The following is a 21445-nucleotide window of genomic DNA, read 5'->3' on the forward strand; positions in this document are numbered from 1 at the left end:
ATTTGAATGAGTGAGTGAGGAAGTGCGGGCCCGGGTCTTCCGGGGGGCGGAGACTCGCCTGCCAGAGCAGGAGGGAGGGAACCGGCCGGCTACCCGCCGCAGGTCAGAATCCCCGGGTCACCCCGCTGTCCTCGGAAGCATGGTGCAGCCGAGACGGCGGCGACTCCGCCACGGCAGCACCGAGTGCACGCGGGTTGGCCGGCGAGGATGCAGCCCGCACCTGCGAGCATCCCGAGCGGCCACCGCTGCGGCAGCCGGCAGCACAGTGCGACCCAAGGACGGGGCGCCAGCGGCTGGTAAATTTTTCTTTATAGTGAGTCAGCTCAAGAAACAACCGAAGAACCGAACCAGCAAAGATCTTGGTTTAGTTCGTTTACTCAGCTGTTGAAAGCTGGTTTGTTTATGAAAAAGCCTTGCGCATGCAACCGGAACAACTGGAGGAGATGGATCCGACCCCTGTTAGTACTTATTTACGGAGTTTCCATCTTGATAGCCATTCCTGTATGTGTTTGGGAACTAAAGAAATTGAAGGTAAGAGGGTCCAGCACCTCTCCTCTTTCTTAACGCTGCTTGACAGAGTCCCTTTGTCCGCCTTCTTGGTGGTCTGCGAAACATTTCGTCTTTGGTCTGATTTTATTCTGCCGCTACAAGTGGAGTTACCTCCTGGTGGAGAAAATAGTTAAGGCAGCTGCTCAGGATGGACTGAAAGAACTTTATTCCTGAAATAGTAGCTGCTGTGCAGACATTGGGGCTTGACCAGATCAAATAAACTACCTTGGAAGTTACGTTCTGGGTTTTATAAGCTTTTAGCCCGCCTCCTGTAACTAAAGGATTCCTGTTCATTTGACTTTGTTAATTGTTTTTACGTTTGAGGTTACATCTTTTTCTTTGTTTCTTTCTTTAATGAGATAAAGTCTCTAATGTAGATGCTTTGTAACCTAGAATGGTCCTCCTCCGTCTACATTCCGAGCGCTGGGCTTATAGATGTAGCCATCATTCTGTTTGTTTAGTGCTGGGGTTGAACCCGGGGCTTTGTGCATTTGAGGCAGGCAAGCACTCTACCAACTGAGCTACATTTCCAGACCTGAAGTTACTCCCTAATCGAAGCACACGTTTTTACAAAGTCTCTCCGGTCTGTCTCTTGTCTTTCTCTCAGTCTCTCTCCCTCTCTCTCCTCCCTTCCCCTCTCACCCCCCCATCTCTCCCTGTCTCTGTCTCTCTCTCTCTCCTTCCTTTTCTCCCTCCCTCCTTCATTTCTTTCTTTCTTTCTTGTAACTCACTCTGTAGACCAGGCTGACCTCCACTCACAGCAATCTGCCTGCCTCTGCTTCCCTGAGTGCTGGCATTAAAGGCATGTACCACCACAGCCAGTTGTATTTCTTTCCTTACTTAAAAAAAAAAAAGTATTCGTTGCTGTGTTCATGGGATGGCCCAGTTGTGGAGGGACAACTTAGGGGAGTTGCTTCTGTGTTCCCAGGATGAGGAGTGCGGAGGATGGAGCTCAAGTCGCCAGTGTTGGAGGCGAGCACCTTACCCGCTGAACCCTCTCTGGCCCACTTTCTACTGTTTGTTGACGTCATGTGACAGTAGTGAAGTATTACAAACTGAATAACTACCATAAATCTACAATCTATGCATAAAGTGAATTTGGATTTATCAATTAATAATAACCAGAAATACTTTTATTGAGAAACACTTTATCTCAGAAGAGTTATAACCATGCCGATGGCCCCCTTTTTGATTGTGGAAAATATTTTAAACAATGTGTCAGACATTTGTAGGATCCTTTTAATCACTAAATTTTTTGTTGGCTTTTTTTAATAATTATAGGTTTTTAGGTTATTTGAAATTTGTCCACCCAAACTTGGGTATAGCAATCTTAACATAAATATAATTTCCTCACTTAGTGTTCCTTAGGATATAGTATAGAAAGGTAAATGAAATGTGTATCATTTCTGCTTAAGAATTCCCTTAATTGTGAGCTTCAACTGTAGTTTTAAAAAACCATTTCTAATCTTCAGTGTGAACTGCTAACATCCCAAGCCCCTCACTTTCTGATAAGGATATTTAATGGGGCGTGCAAATAAACCAAAGTAATGCATTTGCCAAGTCTAGACCTCAGAACAACTTAAACTGCAGAGACAGGTATGAGAGTATTGCTTAATGTACTTTCTCTGCCATAAGAAAATGCCACGCTTTAGCTGAAGAAAGGGTTCAGTGGTAAAGCAGTACGCACGCAAGCCTGACCACCTGAGTTCCATCTCTGACCCTCGTGAGTGGTGTCTAGGCAAGATGGAAGGCAGGAACAGAACTGTCTGCACGCTAGCCGGCCAGCTGGCCTGCTGTGTGACATGTAACAGCGGAAGCTGCAGAGACCGTGCCTCACAAGATGGAAGGAGAACAGACTCCACGCATGCGCACCTGGGCTCACACACATAGAAGAACACATTTAAGTATACATAAAATAAACTGAGGGCCTTCAACAAGACTTTTTTTTTTTTCCACAGTGTTGAAAACTATTTTGGAGTGAAATATCATGGGGGGGGGGGCGGACACCCGCAGGGTGGCAGTCTAGGGAAGGTCCTCTCACGTTGCAGGAGGCCATGCTCTTGAGCCCTCAGATGGCTGACAGACAATTCTGAGACCACCAGGGCTGTGAGATTATGACCTCATTTCACCTACGTCATTTCCCATCAGCCTTTTCTCCAAATATGGCCATTTGCATTAGGGGTTAAGTTTCAGCAAATGAGGAGAGAACAACCTAGGAACTAGTGGTCAAACTTCAGACAGGCTCCACAGTTAAAAGAATGCTTGAAGCCAGGTGTGTTGTCGCACACCTGTAATTTCAGCTCTTGGGTAGCAGAGGCCGGCAGATCTCTGAATTCAAGGCTATCCTGTCTAGGAGGGCCAAGGCTACACAGAGAAACCCTGTCTCAAAAAAGCTTAAAAAAAAAAAACCCAACCAACCAAACAAAAACAAAAAGAACTTGAGACTAAGGATACAATAGCAAAAGACCCAGCACCTGTATTTCACAGGGATTTACAAAGAGGGCAGATAATGACCTCCCTGGAAAGAGGGTTTCAGGGGAAACATTTTGAAGAGTGTTCACTGTTGCCACCTGGTCAGTCACTTTTCACAAGTAGGAAGGTCATTGGGGAGCTTAGTGAGTGCACTGGAGGTGGACAGAATTGTTTAAGTAGGAGTGTGTGGGGGAAACATAGGCTCAGAAGAATAGATGAGGGTTTTTTGGTTTTTGGTTTTGGTTTGGTTTGGTTTTTCGAGACAGGGTTTCTCTGTGTAGCTTTGACTGTCCTGGACTCACTCTGTAGACCAGGCTGGCCTCGAACTCACAGAGATCTGCCTGACTCCACCTACCAAGTGCTGGGATTAAAGGCGTGCGCCACCACTACCCAGCTGAATAGATGAGTTTTGAAAATTTTGACTCTGAAGGAGGCTGGGAAATGATAGCACATAGGTAGAGAGGACTGGGAGACAAGGAAAGATTTTGATTTTATGTCATTTCCTATTAAGGTTAGAGGCATTAACTAGAGCATATTCCTAAAATGGCTTTATTTTTTTTTTAATGTAACTATAATTTTACTTAATTCTTTAGAAAGGCAAAATAGAGCAAAGTCCCTCTTCATACAGATGAGGGGACATTGAAGCAGAGAGACAAGTGGCCATGGGGATATGACTACAGGAGTGAGTCATTTTTCTGGTCACTTTATGAACGACTGAAATGAAACTCCCCCACAGCACCATGTGAGGATACATGGCCTTCATGAGTTGTCAGCACTAGGCCCCCACTTCACAAGAATCAGAGAGAGAAAGAAGTAACAGGCTAGGAATGGGTGAAGGCACTACGGAAATGTCTCGGGTTTTGTTTCGTTTTTGGTTTGTTTGTTTGGTTGGTTTTGGTTTTTCGAGACAGGGTTTCTCTGTGTAGCCTTGGCTGTCCTGGACTTTGTAGACCAGGCCGGCCTTGAACTCACAATGACCCGCCTGCCTCTGCCTACCAAGTGCTGGGATTAAAGGCGTGCGCCACCACCGCCCGGCTCTTGTTTCGTTTTTGAAGAGGGTTCATTCTTTTGTGAGGCAGGGTCTCATATATGTAGCCTGGGCTGTCCTGGAACTCATCGTAATCCACCTGCCTCTGCCTCCAAGAAATCTAGTACCCACTTCTGACCTCACACCCACACATGCACATATCCACACACAGACACATACAAAAAAAAATTTTTTTTTTGAGACTTGGCTGTCCTGGACTTACTTTGTAGGCCAAGCTGGCCTCGAACTCACAATGATCCACCTGCCTCTGTCTTCAGAGTCCTGGGATTACAGGTGTGTGCCACCATGCTCGACGACATAATTTTTAAGTAAATATTTTTTTAAATTGTTACTAATTATTTGGAAAATACCAAGCAGTGCTAATAATCAAATGAAAATAAAACAAATGTTGATTTTTATAGTCATAACATGAGAGTCTAAGCTCACACGTTCTTTTCTCTTCTAAGGTTGGGATCCACACCAAAGCTTGGTTTATTGCTGGAATATTCCTGCTGATGACCATACCTGTGTCCATGTGGGGGATTATCCAACATCTAGTGCATTATACACAGCCCGAACTTCAAAAACCCATCATAAGGTCACTTCCTCACACATCTCTATTACTAGTATTGACTGACTTAACTCATAAACATCACATTAAATGGGTTTTATGTTTTACTCTCCATAGGATTCTTTGGATGGTTCCGATATACAGTTTGGATAGTGTAAGTATATTTTGTTGTATTCTGTTAAGAATTCTTTTATGACACTTAACTATGTTTACTAGAGAATGCTTAATAAGGTAAAGAGCACACAGTATTGACAAGGAGAGATTAATAGTAAAAATGTTTCACCTTTTTTTTTTTTAAACAGGGTTTCTCTGTTGTAGCCCTGGCTGTCCTGCTGTAACTCACTCTGTAGACCAGGCTGGCCTTGAACTCAGACATCCACCTGCCTCTGCCTCCCAGTGCTGGGATTAAAGATGTACACACTTCCATGCCCCCCTACTGAAGACTTCTTTTTTCCTTTTTGGGTTTTGTTTTGTTTTGTTTTGTTAAAATAGAGTCTATGTAACCCTGGCTGTTCTTGAATTAACCATGTGGACCAGATTAGTATCCAGCTCACAGAGTTCCATCTGAGGGCAGGGATTAAAGGCATGCACCACCACCACACCTGGTTTTTTTGGTTTTTCGAGACATGGTTTCTCTGTGTAGCCTTGGCTGTCCTGGACTTACTTTGTGGACCAGGCTGGCCTCGAACTCACAGAGATCCGCCTGCCTCTGCCTCCCGAGTGCAGGGATTAAAGGCATGCACCACCACGCCCGGCTAGACATTTTCTTTGTCTAATTATCACAGTAGTTGTATTCTCTGTGGAAAGTGTCTGTCTGTGCATCCACCCTACTTTCCTGCATTTCTTCTTTTTCTTTCTTTCTTTTTTTTTTTTTTTTTTTGGTACTTGATAACTAAAATGTGTGATAGTGAGCAATCTGCATCCTTATCAAAATCTGCGCCCATGGGTTCAGCCAAGCCTGGAGCAGATCTATTTTAAACAAGCCCCGACCCCAGGTTTGCACTCTGGATATCCCATCAGGTGTCATAAGCCGTCTGGAGATGACTAAGTCTAGGAGAGCTGCACTTGGGTCGTGTGTTGCACCTGGTCTGTGCTGATGCTGCCCATTCTGTATAAGGGACCTGGTGGCAGCAGTCTGTGCCTGGGGTGGCCCATCCCTTAGGGATGAGGGTAACTTACAGTATTACAGTCTTTAACAGGTGAAAAGCCACTAATCTGAGAATGTAAGCAGCCAAGCAAGGAGAGTAACTACACACTAAAAATGTTCCAAATATCTGCATTTGTCATTACAGTCATATTTTGTCTTAACAACATTAAAAAACAAGTGTAGTGGTACACATGCCTTTAATCCTAGCACCTAGGAGACAGAGGCAGGAGGCTCTCTATGAGTTCTGGGTCAACCTGGTCTACATAGTGAATTCCAGGATAGCCAGAACTACATAATGAGACCCTGTCTCAAAAAATACAAAATATCCAGGCTTTAGTGGCCTTTAATTCCAGCAGAGACCAGCCTGGTCTACAAAGCAAGTTCTGGACAGCCAAGGCTATACAGAGAAACTGTGTTAGGAAATAAAACGTCTTCAGTAACATTTTTTTCTGATCATATTTTTTTCTTAATTTCAAATTATATTTGAGAACTCACTAACTTTCTTTTTTATGTTCATCACTTCCCCAAACACTTGCCCTTCTGTTTACCTGTATCAGAGAAGTTCGTTGCATTTTAAAGCATGCTTTGCAGAGCCTAGGATGTAGCTCAGTGGTGGACTTGCACTGTTTAATCCTCAGCAGTCCCTGCCTCCCTCCCCGTAAATCCACTCAGAGTACTTCAGAGAGTTTGCTGCAAGTCTGTGACGGGATCCCCAGGTTCTGTGTTATTGTCCTGTGAATCTGAGCAGTAATTCATTTTCCTCAGGCTACAACTCTTCTTTAATGTCTGTGCTTTTCCATAGTGGATAGCTTTGAAATTTCCCAAAATTGCCATCTACGTGGACACCTGGAGGGAGTGCTACGAAGCGTATGTCATCTATAACTTTATGATCTTCCTTACCAACTATCTCACCATCCGATTCCCAAACTTGATGCTGCACCTAGAAGCTAAAGACCAGCAGAACCACCTCGTTCCACTCTGCTGCTGCCCGCCATGGGCAATGGGGGAGTAAGTAAATCGGGTTTTCATGTGTCTGTTTGGGTTTTACAGAAGCAGAATTATTCAGTTTGGGCCAGCTCTCTGCAAGACAGTTCTGTAAACAGAAACAATAAGTAGACTTTAGCATGGAGTACAGTTTGAAAGACAACAAAATACATTTTTGTTTGTTTTTGTTTTTGAAGACAAGGTTCTCTGTGTAGCCCTGGCTGTCCTGGAATCGCTCTGTAGACCTGGCTGTCCTTGAACTCACAGAGATTCACCTGCCTCTGCCTCCCCAAGTCTGGGATTGCATTCATGTGTCACCATGCTCAGCTAACAAAATACATGTTTTGTTTTTTGTTTTCGAGACAGGGTTTCTCTAGCCTTGGTTGTCCTGCATTCTGTACACCAGGCTGGCCTCACCTTGATAAACTTTTTATTGGGTGAGCAATGTAAAAATGAAACAAAAACAAAAAAAAACCCACAACATCTATATCTTAAAAATGTATTGCCTTTAATCGTAGCACTCTGGAGGCAGAGGCAGGGGGATCCCTGTGAGTTCCAGGCCAGCCTGGTCTATAAAGTGAGTCTAGAACAGCAAGGGATACACAGAGAAACCCTGTCTCGAAAAACAAAAACAAAAAGCAAAGACCCAGGTTGATTTCCTAGCCATTCCAGCCATCCAAAACCCCAGTTCCAGGGGATCCAACAGGCACATGTGTGGTGCACACACATATATGCAGGCAAAACATTCATACACATAAAGGAAAATAAATGAGCCCTTTTTAAGTGGGATTTTTTGTTGGGTGAGGTGGTAACACGCCTGTGGTCCCATCACTCAGGCAGGGGCAAGTGGATCTCTGAGTTCGAGGCCACCCTGGTCTACAAAGCAAGTCCAGGACAGCCAAGGCTGCAAAGAGAAACCCTGTCTCAAAAAAAAAAAAAAAAAAAAAAAAAGTAGGATTTGTTTGTTTGTTTTGCTTTTTCTCCCCCTTTTCATTTTGGTTTTTCAAGACAGTGTAGCTTTGGCTGTCCTGGAACTCACTCTGTAGACCAGGCTGGCTTCAGACTCACAGAGATCCACGTTGCCTCTGTTTTCTGAGTCTTTTTTATATATATATACATTTATTTTATTACACATGTATAAAACAAACTACATACAGCACAGAGAACCATGTGACAATCATGAGAATAATGAGTTCTATACATGTTACATTCATAGTGAATTGGCCATCTGCATTCATCTAGTTTGAAGTAAATGTAAAAAAAAAAAAAGTCTTTAAAGAGTTAAGATTGCATATTTTACCCAAAGAACTTTAGTTACTTTTCTCACTACTGTGATAAAATAACTGACAAAAGCAACTTAAGAAACAAAGGGTTTATTTGGCTCACAGACTCATTTCACTTGGTCCTGTCGATTTGAGGTGAGCATGGCAGGAAGCCCCAGTTCCCAATACTGTTCTGTGCTGTGCTTCAGTGGAGCTGGGCAGGGGTGTCTTTCAGAGATAAAGTTACTAAATAACTTCAGGGGCTGGAGAGAGGGCTCAGAGCACTGTCTGTTCCGAAAAGGTCCTGAGGTCAATTCCTAGCAACCACATGGTGGCTCACAACCATCTATACTGAGATCGGGTGCCCTCTTCTGGCCTGCAGGTGTATATGCAGGCAGAGCACTGTGTAAGTAATACATAAATAAGTCTTTAAATAATTTCAAAGTGGGCTTTAGATTTCCTTGCTGCCATCCACACTCTTATCCACCTGTCATTTAGGACAAAATTGGCTGAATGAATATAGTTGTCATCTGACCGAGTCATTTCCATTTGGAGGCTTTGAGATGTTTTGATGCCACTGAATAGCTAAGATGGTCTCTTTCTTTTGCAGAATGCTGCTCTTTAGATGCAAACTAGGAGTGTTACAGTATACTGTGGTCAGACCAATCACCACTGTTACTGCTTTGTAAGTATGACTCTCCTTTATTTTTTTTACTGTTTCAAATCTTCATGCTACATGCCTGGGAATGTAGCTCAGTTTGGTAACTGCTTTGTATGAACAAAGCCCCGTGTTTAATCCCCAGCCCCTCAGAAGGCAAGTGTAGTCGTTCATGAGAAATAATCCAAGCACTTGCAAGGTAGAGGCAGGAGAATTGAGAATTTAAGGCCACCTGGGGCCCTGTCTTTAAAGATCTGTGTTCTTACATGGGAAAGCAAGTAGGAAAAGGGTATTGATTAATAGCGTAAGTCTAGCCTGCTACAAAACCACATATATAAAAGCTGGGTTCCGTAACAACAAACAGTGCAAGGCATTGCCACAAGATTCACATCCTTTTGAGAGCAGACATGAGAAAAATCATCAGAGGAAAACACTACTTTAGTTGGGTTAATCACACAGATTTTATGTGTGTGTGTGTGTGTGTGTGTGTGTGTGTGTGTGTGTGTGTGTGTGTGTGTTGTTAATTTAAGAGTTTATTAATACTGTTTTAAACAGGTGCAGGTCTTTAATCCCAGCACTGAGGAGGCAGAGCCAAGTAGATCTCGTTCAAGGCCTGCCTGGTTTACATAGAGAGACTACATCTCTCTCACACACACACAAACTGTGATGCCAAAATATTAAAGTTTCAATAAAAATTCCAAAATGTGAGTTTCTGCAGACCACAGCGTAGAATCAAGCCATGTAACAATACTTCTTATCCTGCCTGTGCCAGAAATACTTATAGAAGTATGTTTTATTGCTTTGCTGCTTAGAAACTAGGTGAGCATATAACTTAATACTTGTATTAGAATTTACTCGGGGGATCTGAATCTTCAAATATTTACCGCTAAGTTAATTTAGAGGGAAAGTGAGCTGTAGTCATGTTTATCAACCAAGCTTTCCAAAATGAGGAAAGTCATGATTGTTCTGTGGTTTAATGGTTGTTTATAATTTAAGTTAAAAGTAATGATCATACCATGTATTTCTAGAAAGATGTGACTCGTGTCAGCTTTTCAACCATCTGTGACCAAAGGCAAGTGGTCGTCCTTAGGCTTTCTGAGATAAACTGGTTATAGATTTTAAGTTTTACTACCGCTGTGCCCTAAGTGTGTGTATTCAGGGCTGGAAGGTGTTTGGTGATTGAGAGCGCTTGGTGCTTTTGCAGAGATGTGGTTCCTAGAACCACCATTGCTGCTCACAACAATCTGTTAATTCCAGTTCCAATTCCAGAGTATCCAGTGTCCCCCTCTGGCCTCCAGGGACACTGAATGCACATCACGCCAGGCGTACATGCAAGCAAAACACTCATACGTAAAAAAATAAATCTCTAAAGGATATATATTAAGATACAGGTCTCCTTGGTTCGTCATAAAGTTGCCTGACTTTTGTCACTTTTCAGGGTATGTGAGCTCGTTGGAGTATATGATGAGGGAAACTTTAGCTTCTCCAATGCTTGGACCTACCTGGTTATAATAAATAATTTGTCACAACTGGTGAGTAAATACTCTTTTGTTTGTTTGTTTTGTTTTTTGAGACAGGGTTTCTCTGTGTAGCCCTGGCTGTCCTGGACTCACTTTATAGACCACGCTCAGAGAGATCTGCCAGCCTCTGCCTCCCGAGTGCTGGAAGTGAAGTGTGTGTATGTGCCACCACACCCTGCAATAATGATCTTAATTGTACTGAATTAGTTTCTGTTACTAAATATTATCAGGCACTATTTCTTAAGAACAAATATTACCTTTTAATTTGTACATGGAATCTGAGGCAGCTTTAATGTATAGTTTTATACAATATAAACATATAGTAGTATGTTTATGAATGATTTAGTGACTTACACACAGACCTGTTGTTTGCTGTCGTTTCTGCATGGCTGTGAGTATATGCATTGTGTACCTCCTAAATAAACAAAAGGTACAGAGACTTACTCCGTAAGAAGAAAAGGTCTAATTGGCATATTGATAGGATAGAGTTTCTAAGTAAAGGAAGAATTTTCTGGTTGTGGCACACACTTTTAATCCCAGCACTTGGGAGGCAAAGGCATGAAGATCTGCGTTTGAGGCCAGTCTTGTCTACAGAGCAAGTTCCAAGACAGCCAAGGTTACATAGTGAGACTCTGTCTTGCAAAAAACAATTAATTGTTTGTTTTTCAAGACAGGGTTTCTCTGTGTAGCCTTGGCTGTCCTGAGCTCACTTTGCAGACCAGGCTGGCCTCGAACTCGCAGCGATCCACCTGCCTCTGCCTCTTGAGTGCTGGGATTAAAGGCTTGCACCACCTGGCATTAGTTAAATAAATTAAATAAACTGTGTGGTATAAATGTTACGCAAGAGACTAGCTTATAAAAGTAGTAGTGATTTGTCTTTAAAAGCATAATAGATGTGTTTGCTTTTATTTGACTGAAGGAAACCTTTTGTCCCATTCATATCATTTGTATATTGCTTTAGTTCCAGTAAGTGAACATGTAGAAACATATTTAGGGGAAACATTACATATCTCCCTTGCGAAATTCCACTTCTGTGCATCTGCAGCAAAACACTAAAAGCCTGTTGTTAATCTGAACCACTGGCCGAGTAGCACTCAGCTGTGCCTGGAGCGCCACTGTAGAGCAGGCTCTGGTTTCGGCTTCAAGAGTTCTGCTACTGTCTTCTACTGCAGAATGTTAACTGTTGCTTTTGTTTCCAGTTTGCCATGTACTGCCTTCTGCTGTTTTATCAAGTGCTAAAAGAAGAGCTCAGCCCTATAGAACCTGTGGGCAAATTTCTCTGTGTGAAACTTGTTGTTTTCGTTTCCTTTTGGTAAGTATTGCTTTCTCTTACGAGAATATTTCAATATTAAATGCTAATTAAACTGTTGGTTAAGAGAGTTTGAGAGGCACGACTACCAGTTCAAGGCCAGCCTGAGCTATGAAGCTACAAACTACAAGTGTTAATATAGGAGGAGAACTAAAATGCTATTACTCACACTTTTAAAAGCTAGCCCTATGTCAGGGTAGTGGTGGCACACACCTTTAATCCCAGCACACAGGAGGCAGAGGCAGGTGGATCTCTGAGTTCAAGGCCAGCCTGGTCTGCATAGGTTCCAGAACAACAGAAGCTACACAGAAACCCTGTCTTAAAAAACAAAATCAACAAAAGCTAGTCCTTAGGGCTAGAGAAATAGTGTTTCAGAGACTTTGCTACATATCCAGAGGTCCACAGCACCCGGCTCACATCCAAGGAATCTGGAACTTTCTCCTAGCCTCTGGGGCACATGCACATATTCAGATTATCAGACACACACATACACATAAATAAGAAAATCTTTTTGTCTTCTTTTGTTTTGTTTGTTTGTTTGTTTCTGAGACAAGGTTTCTCTGTGTAGCCCTGACTATCCTGGACTCACTTTGTAGACCAGGCTAGCCTCAAACTCACAGAGATCTGTCTGCCTCCCCTTCCCTAGTGCTGGGATTACAGGTGTGCGCCATGTCTCTCAGCTAAGGAAAAACTTTTTTTTTTTTTAATTTGTCTTTTGTAAGATTTATAATAACAGGACTGGGAAGGTGATTCGGCAGATAAGAGCTCCTTTTGCAGAGGACCTGGATTTAGTTTCCAGCACCCACAAGGTTGGTGGCTCAGGACCTTGTGTAACTCCAATTCCAGGTGGTTCTAATGCCCCTCTGACATCTGCAAATACTGCACAGGTGTCATAGATGCAGGCAAAGCTCACACACATAAAAATAAATGTTACCATTTAAAAAGATTTACAAAAACAAATATTCTTAGCCATGTGTTGGTGGTACGTACCTGTAGTTGTGGCACTCGGCAAGAGTATCTCAAATTATGAGTGTGAGGACATCCTGGGCTATATAACAAGTTCTAATCTATGTGATCTTGTATCTGATCAATCAAAGAGAGAGTCAGATGATGGCTGACATTTAAAAGATGAAGATCATTTGAGATAGCCTAAATATCTTGATAGTATCATTAAAATGAAGGTTCTGCTAGTTGTGGTGTTTTTAATTCCAGCACTCCCACGGAGACAGAAGCAGGCAGATCTTTGTGAGTTGAAGGCTAGCATGGTCTATAATAGCAAGTTTGAGGCCAGCCAGAGACCCTACCTCAAAATGAAAACGTTACTTAATATTATGATTCTGCCGTAAATAAAATAGTATCAATTTGGGAGAACATTTAATGATGTGAGGAAATGTTTATCAGTGAGTAAGCACAAGGAGATACAGCCTTGAGGTAGAGTGTGTGTTTGCAGTGTTACAGGCCCTACTGTCTGTCCTCAGTGTCACAAAGCAGAACTAGACATGGCCTTAGGTTAGTGACAGGGTAGGTAACAAGTTATGTATATTTAGCTTAGCAAAGCAGTCAGGAGAAAAAAGAATCCATGAAACTGCACTGCCAGAAGTTATGTTAGCATCTGGGGGCACACATCATACACAGTCCTCTATAGAAGTAGCTCATATTATAACAATTTCTGGGACTCAGCAGTATTATAGTTCAGATAATCTGTGCCTGGCAGGATAGCTCAGCAGGGAAAGGCACTTGCCCTGCAACCTAATTAACTGAGTTTGATGCCCAGAGCCCATGTAAAGAAGTAAGGTTTTAAAAGGGGCAGAGGAAAACAATGGCGCCCATGAGGTGGCTCAGTAGGGAAAGATGCCTGCTGTCACCAAGTGTCAACAATTGGAGTTCCATCTCAGAGCCCACATGGTCAATGAAAACTACTGACTCCCACAGGCTGTCCTCTGACCTACATACACACACAGAAAGACATGTTACATGTGTGCACGTAAACAGCCGAAAATTAATTTCTTTGAACCTAATTATCTAGATATGGTGGCACACACCCTTAATCTCAGCAGTTGGGAAGTGGAGGCAGTCATATCTCTGAGTTTGAGGCCAGCCTGGTCAGCATAGCAAGTTCTATGAGCAACCAGAGCTATATAGAAAAGCCCTGTCTCAAAATAAGTAAATGAATAAATAAATAATAAAATAAAAATCCTAGTAATTGATACACGTGTAAACATACTGGAGTATCAGGCTGAGAGACTGACAAGCTGTTAGAACTTGGAATCTGATTCTTTGTACATGGTTCCAAAGTGGGAGGAAGGGTAAATAAACTAAATAATGTAGTTCCAAGAACATATCATGGAAGTTAATACATTTGTAAGGCAAGGTGAGTATACTTAACATAAACACAACTGGGAGTATGCCCTGAAGGCAGGATAATGGGGAGTCCTAGGGTGCAGTGAGGCATTAGCTGTTTTAAATCTTTTTTGTATGATATGTGTTTATTGTGTGAGTGGCGGCATGTACATGCTGTCTGTGCTTGTGGAGGTCCGAGGACAACTCTGGGGGTCAGTCCTTGCCTTTCATTTGAGACAGGGTTGTAGTGAGAATCCAGGAATTTTGGGTTCCTTTGAAACAGAGAAATATTATAAGAATATGTTCTCGTTTAGCCCCAGGTGTCGGGTATGGGGCTGCTTCTCAGCAGCGGACTCATGTGTCTGGTGCGCTGGCGACAGACTTCACTTTGCCAACTGCAGATAGTGTCTGTGATTGTGTGACCTTTGGAATTCTAGGGGCTTTTCAGAGGATATATAAATGCTGGGGGTGGGGATGGGGGTGCTAGTCGCTGTTGGTGTGAAAAGAAACAAGAAGAAATTAGATATCCTGATGGCAAAGACCAAATTGCCCCAAGGAGCTCAAAGCCCCTAATCAGCAGGCAGTCGTCTAATGATAATGCCGCCCCCTTTCCAGCCCTTGGCTTTATTCACGGGTCTCTTCCTTTCCTCTCCCTCCTCCCTTCTTCCTAGTGTTAGGGGTTGAAAGGGAAGAAGGAAAGGGGTGGAGAAGGGTGGCAGAAAGAAGCAGCCACAAAGTAGCAAACACAGGTCTCCTACACAGGTCTCCTAAGTGTTCATCTGCAGACATACATCAGGCTTGCTGGCCTGCGGCCGGCCTGGGAGCCTCTCTGCTACTTCCCAGCTCAACATGAGGAGCACTGGGATTGCAGATGTGTGCTACCACAGCCTTACCTGGGTTCTGACACCTCCCGGCCCCTAGTTGCCTATTTTTAGAACAGTTGGTCGTTTCATTATTTAGATTTGACACTGACCTTTTCTTGACATACAGGCAAGCAGTAGTTATTGCTCTGTTGGTTAAAGTTGGCGTTATTTCAGAAACGCGTACCTGGGAATGGCAAAGCCCAGAAGCTGTGGCCACAGGACTACAGGTAAGTAGTGTTGTTTCTGAAACGCAAGGAATTTTACTGTTAAGCCATTTGATGCAGTATTGCCCCTGAGCGGGCCAACGTGCAAACAATGGGGGCAGGAAACTGAGAGAAATGAGCTATAGGTACTGACTGGTAATTATTCTGTTCCTGGTTCACTTATAACTGCATGTTACCTTGCAGCTGTTGGGTAACAGATTGAAAAATACTTGAGCGGGGCTGGAGAGGTGGCTCAGAGGTTAAGAACACTGCATGCTCTTCCAGAGGTCCTGAATTCATTTCCCAGCAACTACATGGTGGCTCACAGCCATCTGTAATGAGATATGATGCCCTCTTCTGGTGCGCAGGTGTACATGCAGGCAGAGCACTGTATACTTAAATAAATCTTTTTTAAAAACAGAAGAAGAAAAAATACTTGACTGAGAAAATGCAAGAGATATAAATCTTGGCTTGTCATACTTTGAAGAAATGAAAAAATGTTTGAAAAATGAATATAATCTGAAACTTTTAAAAGAAATTTATACCCTAAATAACATTGAAGAAGTTCGTAGTTTGGAAAACTAGATTTAATCCCAAAGATGCCTGGTGTGCTTGTTACTGTTTGCAGGACTTTATAATCTGCGTAGAAATGTTCTTAGCAGCCATCGCCCATCACTACTCGTTTTCTTATAAACCGTACGTGCACGAAGCAGAGGAGGGCTCCTGCTTCGACTCCTTCCTCGCTATGTGGGATGTGTCGGATATCAGACATGACATCTCTGAACAAGTGAGACGTGTGGGTAAGTAACAGCGATTCAACTTCTGTTAGTGTGAGGCGGGGGCGCGGCAGGCATGGGCCTCGAGCAGGGCTCCTCAGGAGCTGTTCAGCTTGGATTTTAGAACAGGGTCTGGCTGGCCAGGGAGCCTCAGGGACCCTCCTGTCTGACCACACCACAAAACCAGGCCAAGCTTCTTACTTGTGCTGAGGAGGAAACTCAGGTGCTTCATGTTTGTGTGGCAAGCTCTTTACAGACTGCAGTGTTACCCCTGCCCAAATATGCAGGTTTTGTACGTCTCCTGCTGTGGCCGTTCAGTAGTTAAAGTAGTAGTATCATTGTGCAGGCTCTTCAAACTCGGGGAAGACAAAGGGGAAAGGCGGAGCTTTTTAAAGAACCATATGTTTAGAATAGAAAAAATAACTTTTGGCTAATAAAATTATATTGTCTTAAAGGGAGGACAATGCGAGGTTATCCGAAAAAAAAACTTTTCCCTAGCGACCCGGATCATACAGAGCATTCAAGTCTTCTTCCTTCCTCCCCGCAAGATAGAGTTTCTAGTAGTTCAAGAGCATCCTCGCCAGTGGGCCAGTACCAAGGCTTCGGACATACAATTACATCACCACGTCCACTTTCTATAGACCGCCTATATGAAGATTTCATGAGTGATATCCAAGAAAAGAACAGAAAGGCTCTTGCAGCAGGCATCAGGGTTAACATGCCTGAAGAGGACCAGTCTGAACAGGACTCAGACTCTGACACGGACTCGTCACTGGTCATACTTGTTCCAGCCAAGCCAAGTCACCACATTATCTTAGACATGTCAGAAGATCTGTCGGCACTTTCTGAATCATCCACAGACCCTTAAACCTGCCACAATACATTTTTCAAAATACAGGCAAAACCAGTATAACTACTATATATAATATACAACTATAACACTAATACATACAGGTTTTACTAATACATATATGTTTTCTATATCACAACATTTAAATTTCTTAGCTTTAGCTTTCTTAAACTTTTAAGAATATCATCTATTCAAATAGTAGGTAACAACTTTAGCAAAATTCTCTTGAATTTCTCAAAAGTACAGACTTAAAAAAACAAACAAAAAAAGAAAGAAAAAAAAAAAGAAAATCAGTGCTTCTTGCCACTGCATGAATGCAATGCTCTGGACTGAAAATGTAAATATAAAATTCAGATTAATTGAATTTAATGTAATCCTAACCATGTGCCATTTAAGTTTATGTAATTATACTTTCAAAAATCTAAAACTCTTAACGTGTCTTGCTCTTTTGTTTTCTCCCATCACCACCCCCCACCCCCTGCCAAGACAGGGTTTGTAGCTCTGGTTGTCCTGGACCCACTTTGTACACCAGGCTGGCCCCAAACTCAGAGATCCACCTGCCTCTGCCTCCGCCATGCTGGGACTAAAGGTGTGCACCACCATCATCTAGCTGTGTCTTACTCTGGTGTGTGTGTGTGTCTTATTCCTTAAACAAACTAAATCTTAATACTTTAACAAAAATAGCTTGATTAGAAATCCAACAAAAATTTTAAAAAGATTTGAACTAGACTTAGTGGTGTATACTACCTTTATACCCAGCACTCAGGATGTAGAGGCAGGCAGATCTCAATGTGTTTCAGGCCAACCTGGTCTAGGCAAAAAACAGAATCAGGAAACACTGATCAAAAAAACAGAAAATGAAAATAAATGAAAGGATGTCCTGTGAATCAGAATCAATCATTTTATTAGAATGTTCAGACTACTCATATGAATATATAGACATCAGAATCCTAGTGGCATTATTTAGATAAAGGACAATCCTAAATTCATATAGAAATATAAAAGAATGGCCAAATCACTTCTGAGGAAATGCTGGACCACTGCCTCATTTGAAATACAAGCTGGGTGCAATCCCAGCTTATGAGGCACAGGCACAAGAGTCATTTGAGCCCAAAAGTTTGAGATCAGCCTAAGCAACAGAGAACCCTCTGCCTTAAGAAAAAACTGATTACAATATGGCAGGCTGGAAAGTCAGCTCAGCATTTAAGAACACTAGCTGCTCTTCAAGAGGACCCAGAATTGATTCCCAGCACATGATAGTTCACAACCCTCTGTAACTCCAGGTCTGGGAAATGTCCTCTTTCGACCTTAGGCACCAGGAATGCACACTGGTGCACAGACATACACATAGGCAAATCACCCAACCAAATAATAAAAACTGAATATTTTAAGGGAAAAAAGTGTGGTGCTAACAAAAATAAAGGTACAGAATGGGAAATTCAGAATCGTTGACCAGAGCACCAAGTGGGCATACTAATGCAACTAATAAACTTCCATTGCAAATAGGGCTCAAACAAATTTGAAGTCCCCAAGACTTTCCTGGATGAGTGACATTCTGGTTGGCAAGTTGAGACATGAATGCTGGGCAAGGTATCCCAGGACAGTTGAGCAAACCAATGAGAACAGGATAAGTGCACCACAAAGACATGTCCCCAGCAAAGTCCCCTATCCCTGAACCCAGTTGGTGGAAAATGTAACTAACCTGGCACAGATGACTGTGGCTTTTGTGCCGTCTGTGCTTAAAGGCTCTACAGCAGTCTGGCTTGGGGTCACAGTTTGGCTACTGAGTCTGTTCTGCATGTGATCCACTAGTGGCTTGATTACAATAAACTTTTATTTTCTGCATTGATTTGGTGTTTGAGTTGTGTTGGATCCAAGCGGACCCCAGAACACTAAGAAAAAGCAGCTTGCAACAAGAGAATTATCCCAGGAAATCTGAATTCCACATACCAAAACATGGAACTTGACCCCTATTTTACACCAGACACCAAAATCAACTCACTGCGCAAGAGACACAAATGGGAAATCGAGAAGAGAAGCCCTTGGACCACTGGCCTTGGCAGTGACTTTCAGACTATCACACAACCAGAAGGCACCATGCAAGCTTCCAAAGTCCTACACAGTTAGGACAGAACTACATCACTAGCTAGCATGCCAGGATAGCCCAAAGGGTGCAATGGTGGCATGCACACCTTGGCGGTAACCAACAGCTCTCTAATTAGACTTAAGACCTGCTCAACAAGAGGAAAACCTGCCTTGGACTGGAAACCTAACTAACTGCTTAGTGCTCGGGATTCTTGGAGGAGAATCTACACTAATTTACTAAGCCATCATATTCCCTAAAAAAAAAAAAATATATATATATATATATATATATATATATATATATATATATATATATATATATATATAAATATATATATATATAAAAACTTTCTCTTTACACCCATAGATCAGGGTCCTTTTTACCTCTCAAGGAAACTTCTCTCCAATTGACAGAGACAATTACAGAAAACCATAACCAATCAAAATGCAGAGCTGTAGAGCCCAGTCCCAAAGGATATATCTACAAAACACCTAAGGCTCAGGGAACATAGTAGAATTGTGAAGCAGAGACTGTAGGAAGCAGAGGACCTGGGAGTTCACTGTGCGATTGTGTCTCCTAATAAGTGATGTCAAGTCTCATCAGCTTGACTGCCCGAACATGAATTGAGCAACAACAGACAAAACTGGACAAGGAAAAGCCCATAAGGCCTCAATCCTACACAAAGAACTAACTACAAGCAGCGGAGGCAAGCTGGGACTGGGGCTGGTCTAACGCAATAAGCATGCTGCACACTGGATAGACAAGAACAGGGTCAATATTGGCAACCAGGTTCCCGAAGGCTTGACCAGAGCATCTGTAACCCAGCCTGCAAAAGGGACGCCCAGAAGCAAGAGCAGCACTCCAAACAAGATCCCCGCGGGTGGGGGTGGGGGTGGAGGGCAACACGCAGGCCTGTGGCCAACAGCTAGGACTTAGCAGTGAAAGGACGCAGGAGCGCAGCAGGCTTCTGCAAACAGGACAGAAATGCCTAGACGAGACTGGATCCAGCCAACGGGACAGATGGCGTTCATCCATCCTCTGCCCCCATCGCGCACCGCACCATTTATCACTTCCTGCCAACTCTGCTGCTGTTCTGCATCTACTCCTTCCCCCTTCCTATGTATTTTCCCTTCTCACAGCACGGCCTGAGCAGGTTTGTGGGGCCTCTGTGTCGGCCTCCTAAGAGCTGGGGTTGTCCTGTTACCTCATACAAACCTTGTCATCTCCCCCTTCTTGTTCTCATCACCCTCTCCCCTACCTCTACTGACCCAAATCTCAACACTACTCTTGCTCTTTTCCGCCCGCTTCATACTGATGGTAGCAAATATCCGTGCCGCTCTACTTCATAAAATGGCGTTTAAGGGATGGTTGGTTCTTATTTGGCTGTTACAGTATTTTCACAGTTGGCCTACCCCTTGATAGCCATTACTGTAGACACTATTGTCAGAGGACTACTCTGGGGAGCAGGCCAGCAACAGCAATCTAGCAGAAAAAGATAGCACCTAGCTTTTGTTCGTTTGTTTGTTTTTGAGACAGGCTTTCTCTGTGTAGCCTTGGCTATCCTGAAACTCACTCTATACACCAGGCTGGCCTCAAACTGCCTGCCTGTGCCTCCTGAGTGCTGGGAGTAAATGTGTGAATCACCACACCCAGATAAAGACATAATTTTTAAAAACTTAAGCTTATTTTTATGACGGTACATATGACTGTGCACCACCTGTGTGCCTGGTGCTTGATCTGATGAGGGGGTCAGATCCCCTGGAACCTAGAGTTACAGATGGTTGTGAGGCACGTGTGGGTGCTGGGAACCAAACTCAGGTCTTCTACAAGAACAGCACATGTTACTGCAAAGCTGTCTCTCCAGTTGTACTTTTTATTTTATGTATATGGACATTTCACCTGCATGTAAATCTAAGCACATGCACGTGCCTGGTGCCCACAGAAGCCAGAAGATGACATCAGATCCTCGGGAACTGGAATTTCAGACTGTTGTGAGCTGCATGTAGGTTCTAGGATTGGAACCAAAGTCCTCTGCAAGAACCCCAGTGCTGTTAACTGCTGGACCATGTCTCCAGCGCAAAGGCAATACCAAAAAAGGAAAAGATCAGCCAACCACCTAACAACAGTGGTTTAGGTTCAGGCAAAAGCACAGGAAACTGGAATACAAGGCAATAAAGCTATGTAAAAACTACCAAACCTACAGTAACTGCACCTAGTGAGAGCACATTAACTGAAACCTCAAAGAACTCAAATGAATAATTACAAATACATTATCAAAAAACAAAAAACAAAACAAAAAACAAAACAAAACGGAAGACACAAATTCCTGAATTCCGAGAAAACAGTGAGTGAAAGAAGGTCAGTATAAGCTATGAAAATGGAACCTAGTAAACAGAAACAGTGAAAAAACCCAAACAACAGAAATGAAAATGTCAGTAACTGAAATAAAGAGACTTGTGGAAAGAGCAATACAAAGGGCCATGCAGTGGTAACAATATCAGGTCCTGAGGACAATGAGGAACTGGACATTCATTTAGTAACAAAGATACATTAATTTTTAAAATGTACGTGGGGGACTGGAGAGATGGCTCAGCGGTTAAGAACACTATCTGATCTTCCAGAGGTCCTAAGTTCAATTCCTGGCAACTACATGGTAGCTCACAACCACCTGTAATGTGATCTAATGCCCTCTTCTGGCATGAAAGTGTATATGCAAAAGCAGCACTCATATATATATATAAAAAATAAAAAAATCTTTTTTTTTAACGTGCCTAGGCTGGGCAGTGTTGGCACATGTCTTCAATCCCTGCCCTCTAATCCTAGCATAT

At 42.9% G+C, this 21445-nt stretch overlaps 3 protein-coding genes across 3 annotated transcripts in view; 2 read left to right on the forward strand and 1 right to left on the reverse strand.

Annotated features, from left to right (window-relative positions):
* Positions 1-21445, forward strand: part of LOC311583972 (rho GTPase-activating protein 10-like) — a gene marked incomplete at its 5' end in the record, with an annotated part of 55348 nt that overhangs the window by 26975 nt on the left and 6928 nt on the right. The window lies entirely within an intron of this gene.
* Positions 1-21445, reverse strand: part of LOC311583967 (protein arginine N-methyltransferase 9-like) — a 79609-nt gene that overhangs the window by 24209 nt on the left and 33955 nt on the right. The window lies entirely within an intron of this gene.
* LOC311583971 (transmembrane protein 184C-like) lies at positions 17-18380 on the forward strand. The gene is made up of 10 exons (XM_084803398.1): positions 17-296; positions 4516-4646; positions 4737-4773; positions 6569-6774; positions 8623-8697; positions 10109-10202; positions 11390-11502; positions 14830-14929; positions 15534-15705; positions 16137-18380. The coding sequence occupies exons 2-10, from the start codon at positions 4564-4566 to the stop codon at positions 16547-16549; spliced, it is 1293 nt and encodes a 430-aa protein (XP_084659524.1). The 5' UTR covers positions 17-296; positions 4516-4563; the 3' UTR covers positions 16550-18380.

Source organism: Acomys minous (genome assembly GCF_964271855.1).
Source record: "Acomys minous genome assembly, contig: SUPER_14_unloc_2, whole genome shotgun sequence".
Taxonomy (NCBI): domain Eukaryota; kingdom Metazoa; phylum Chordata; class Mammalia; order Rodentia; family Muridae; genus Acomys; species Acomys minous.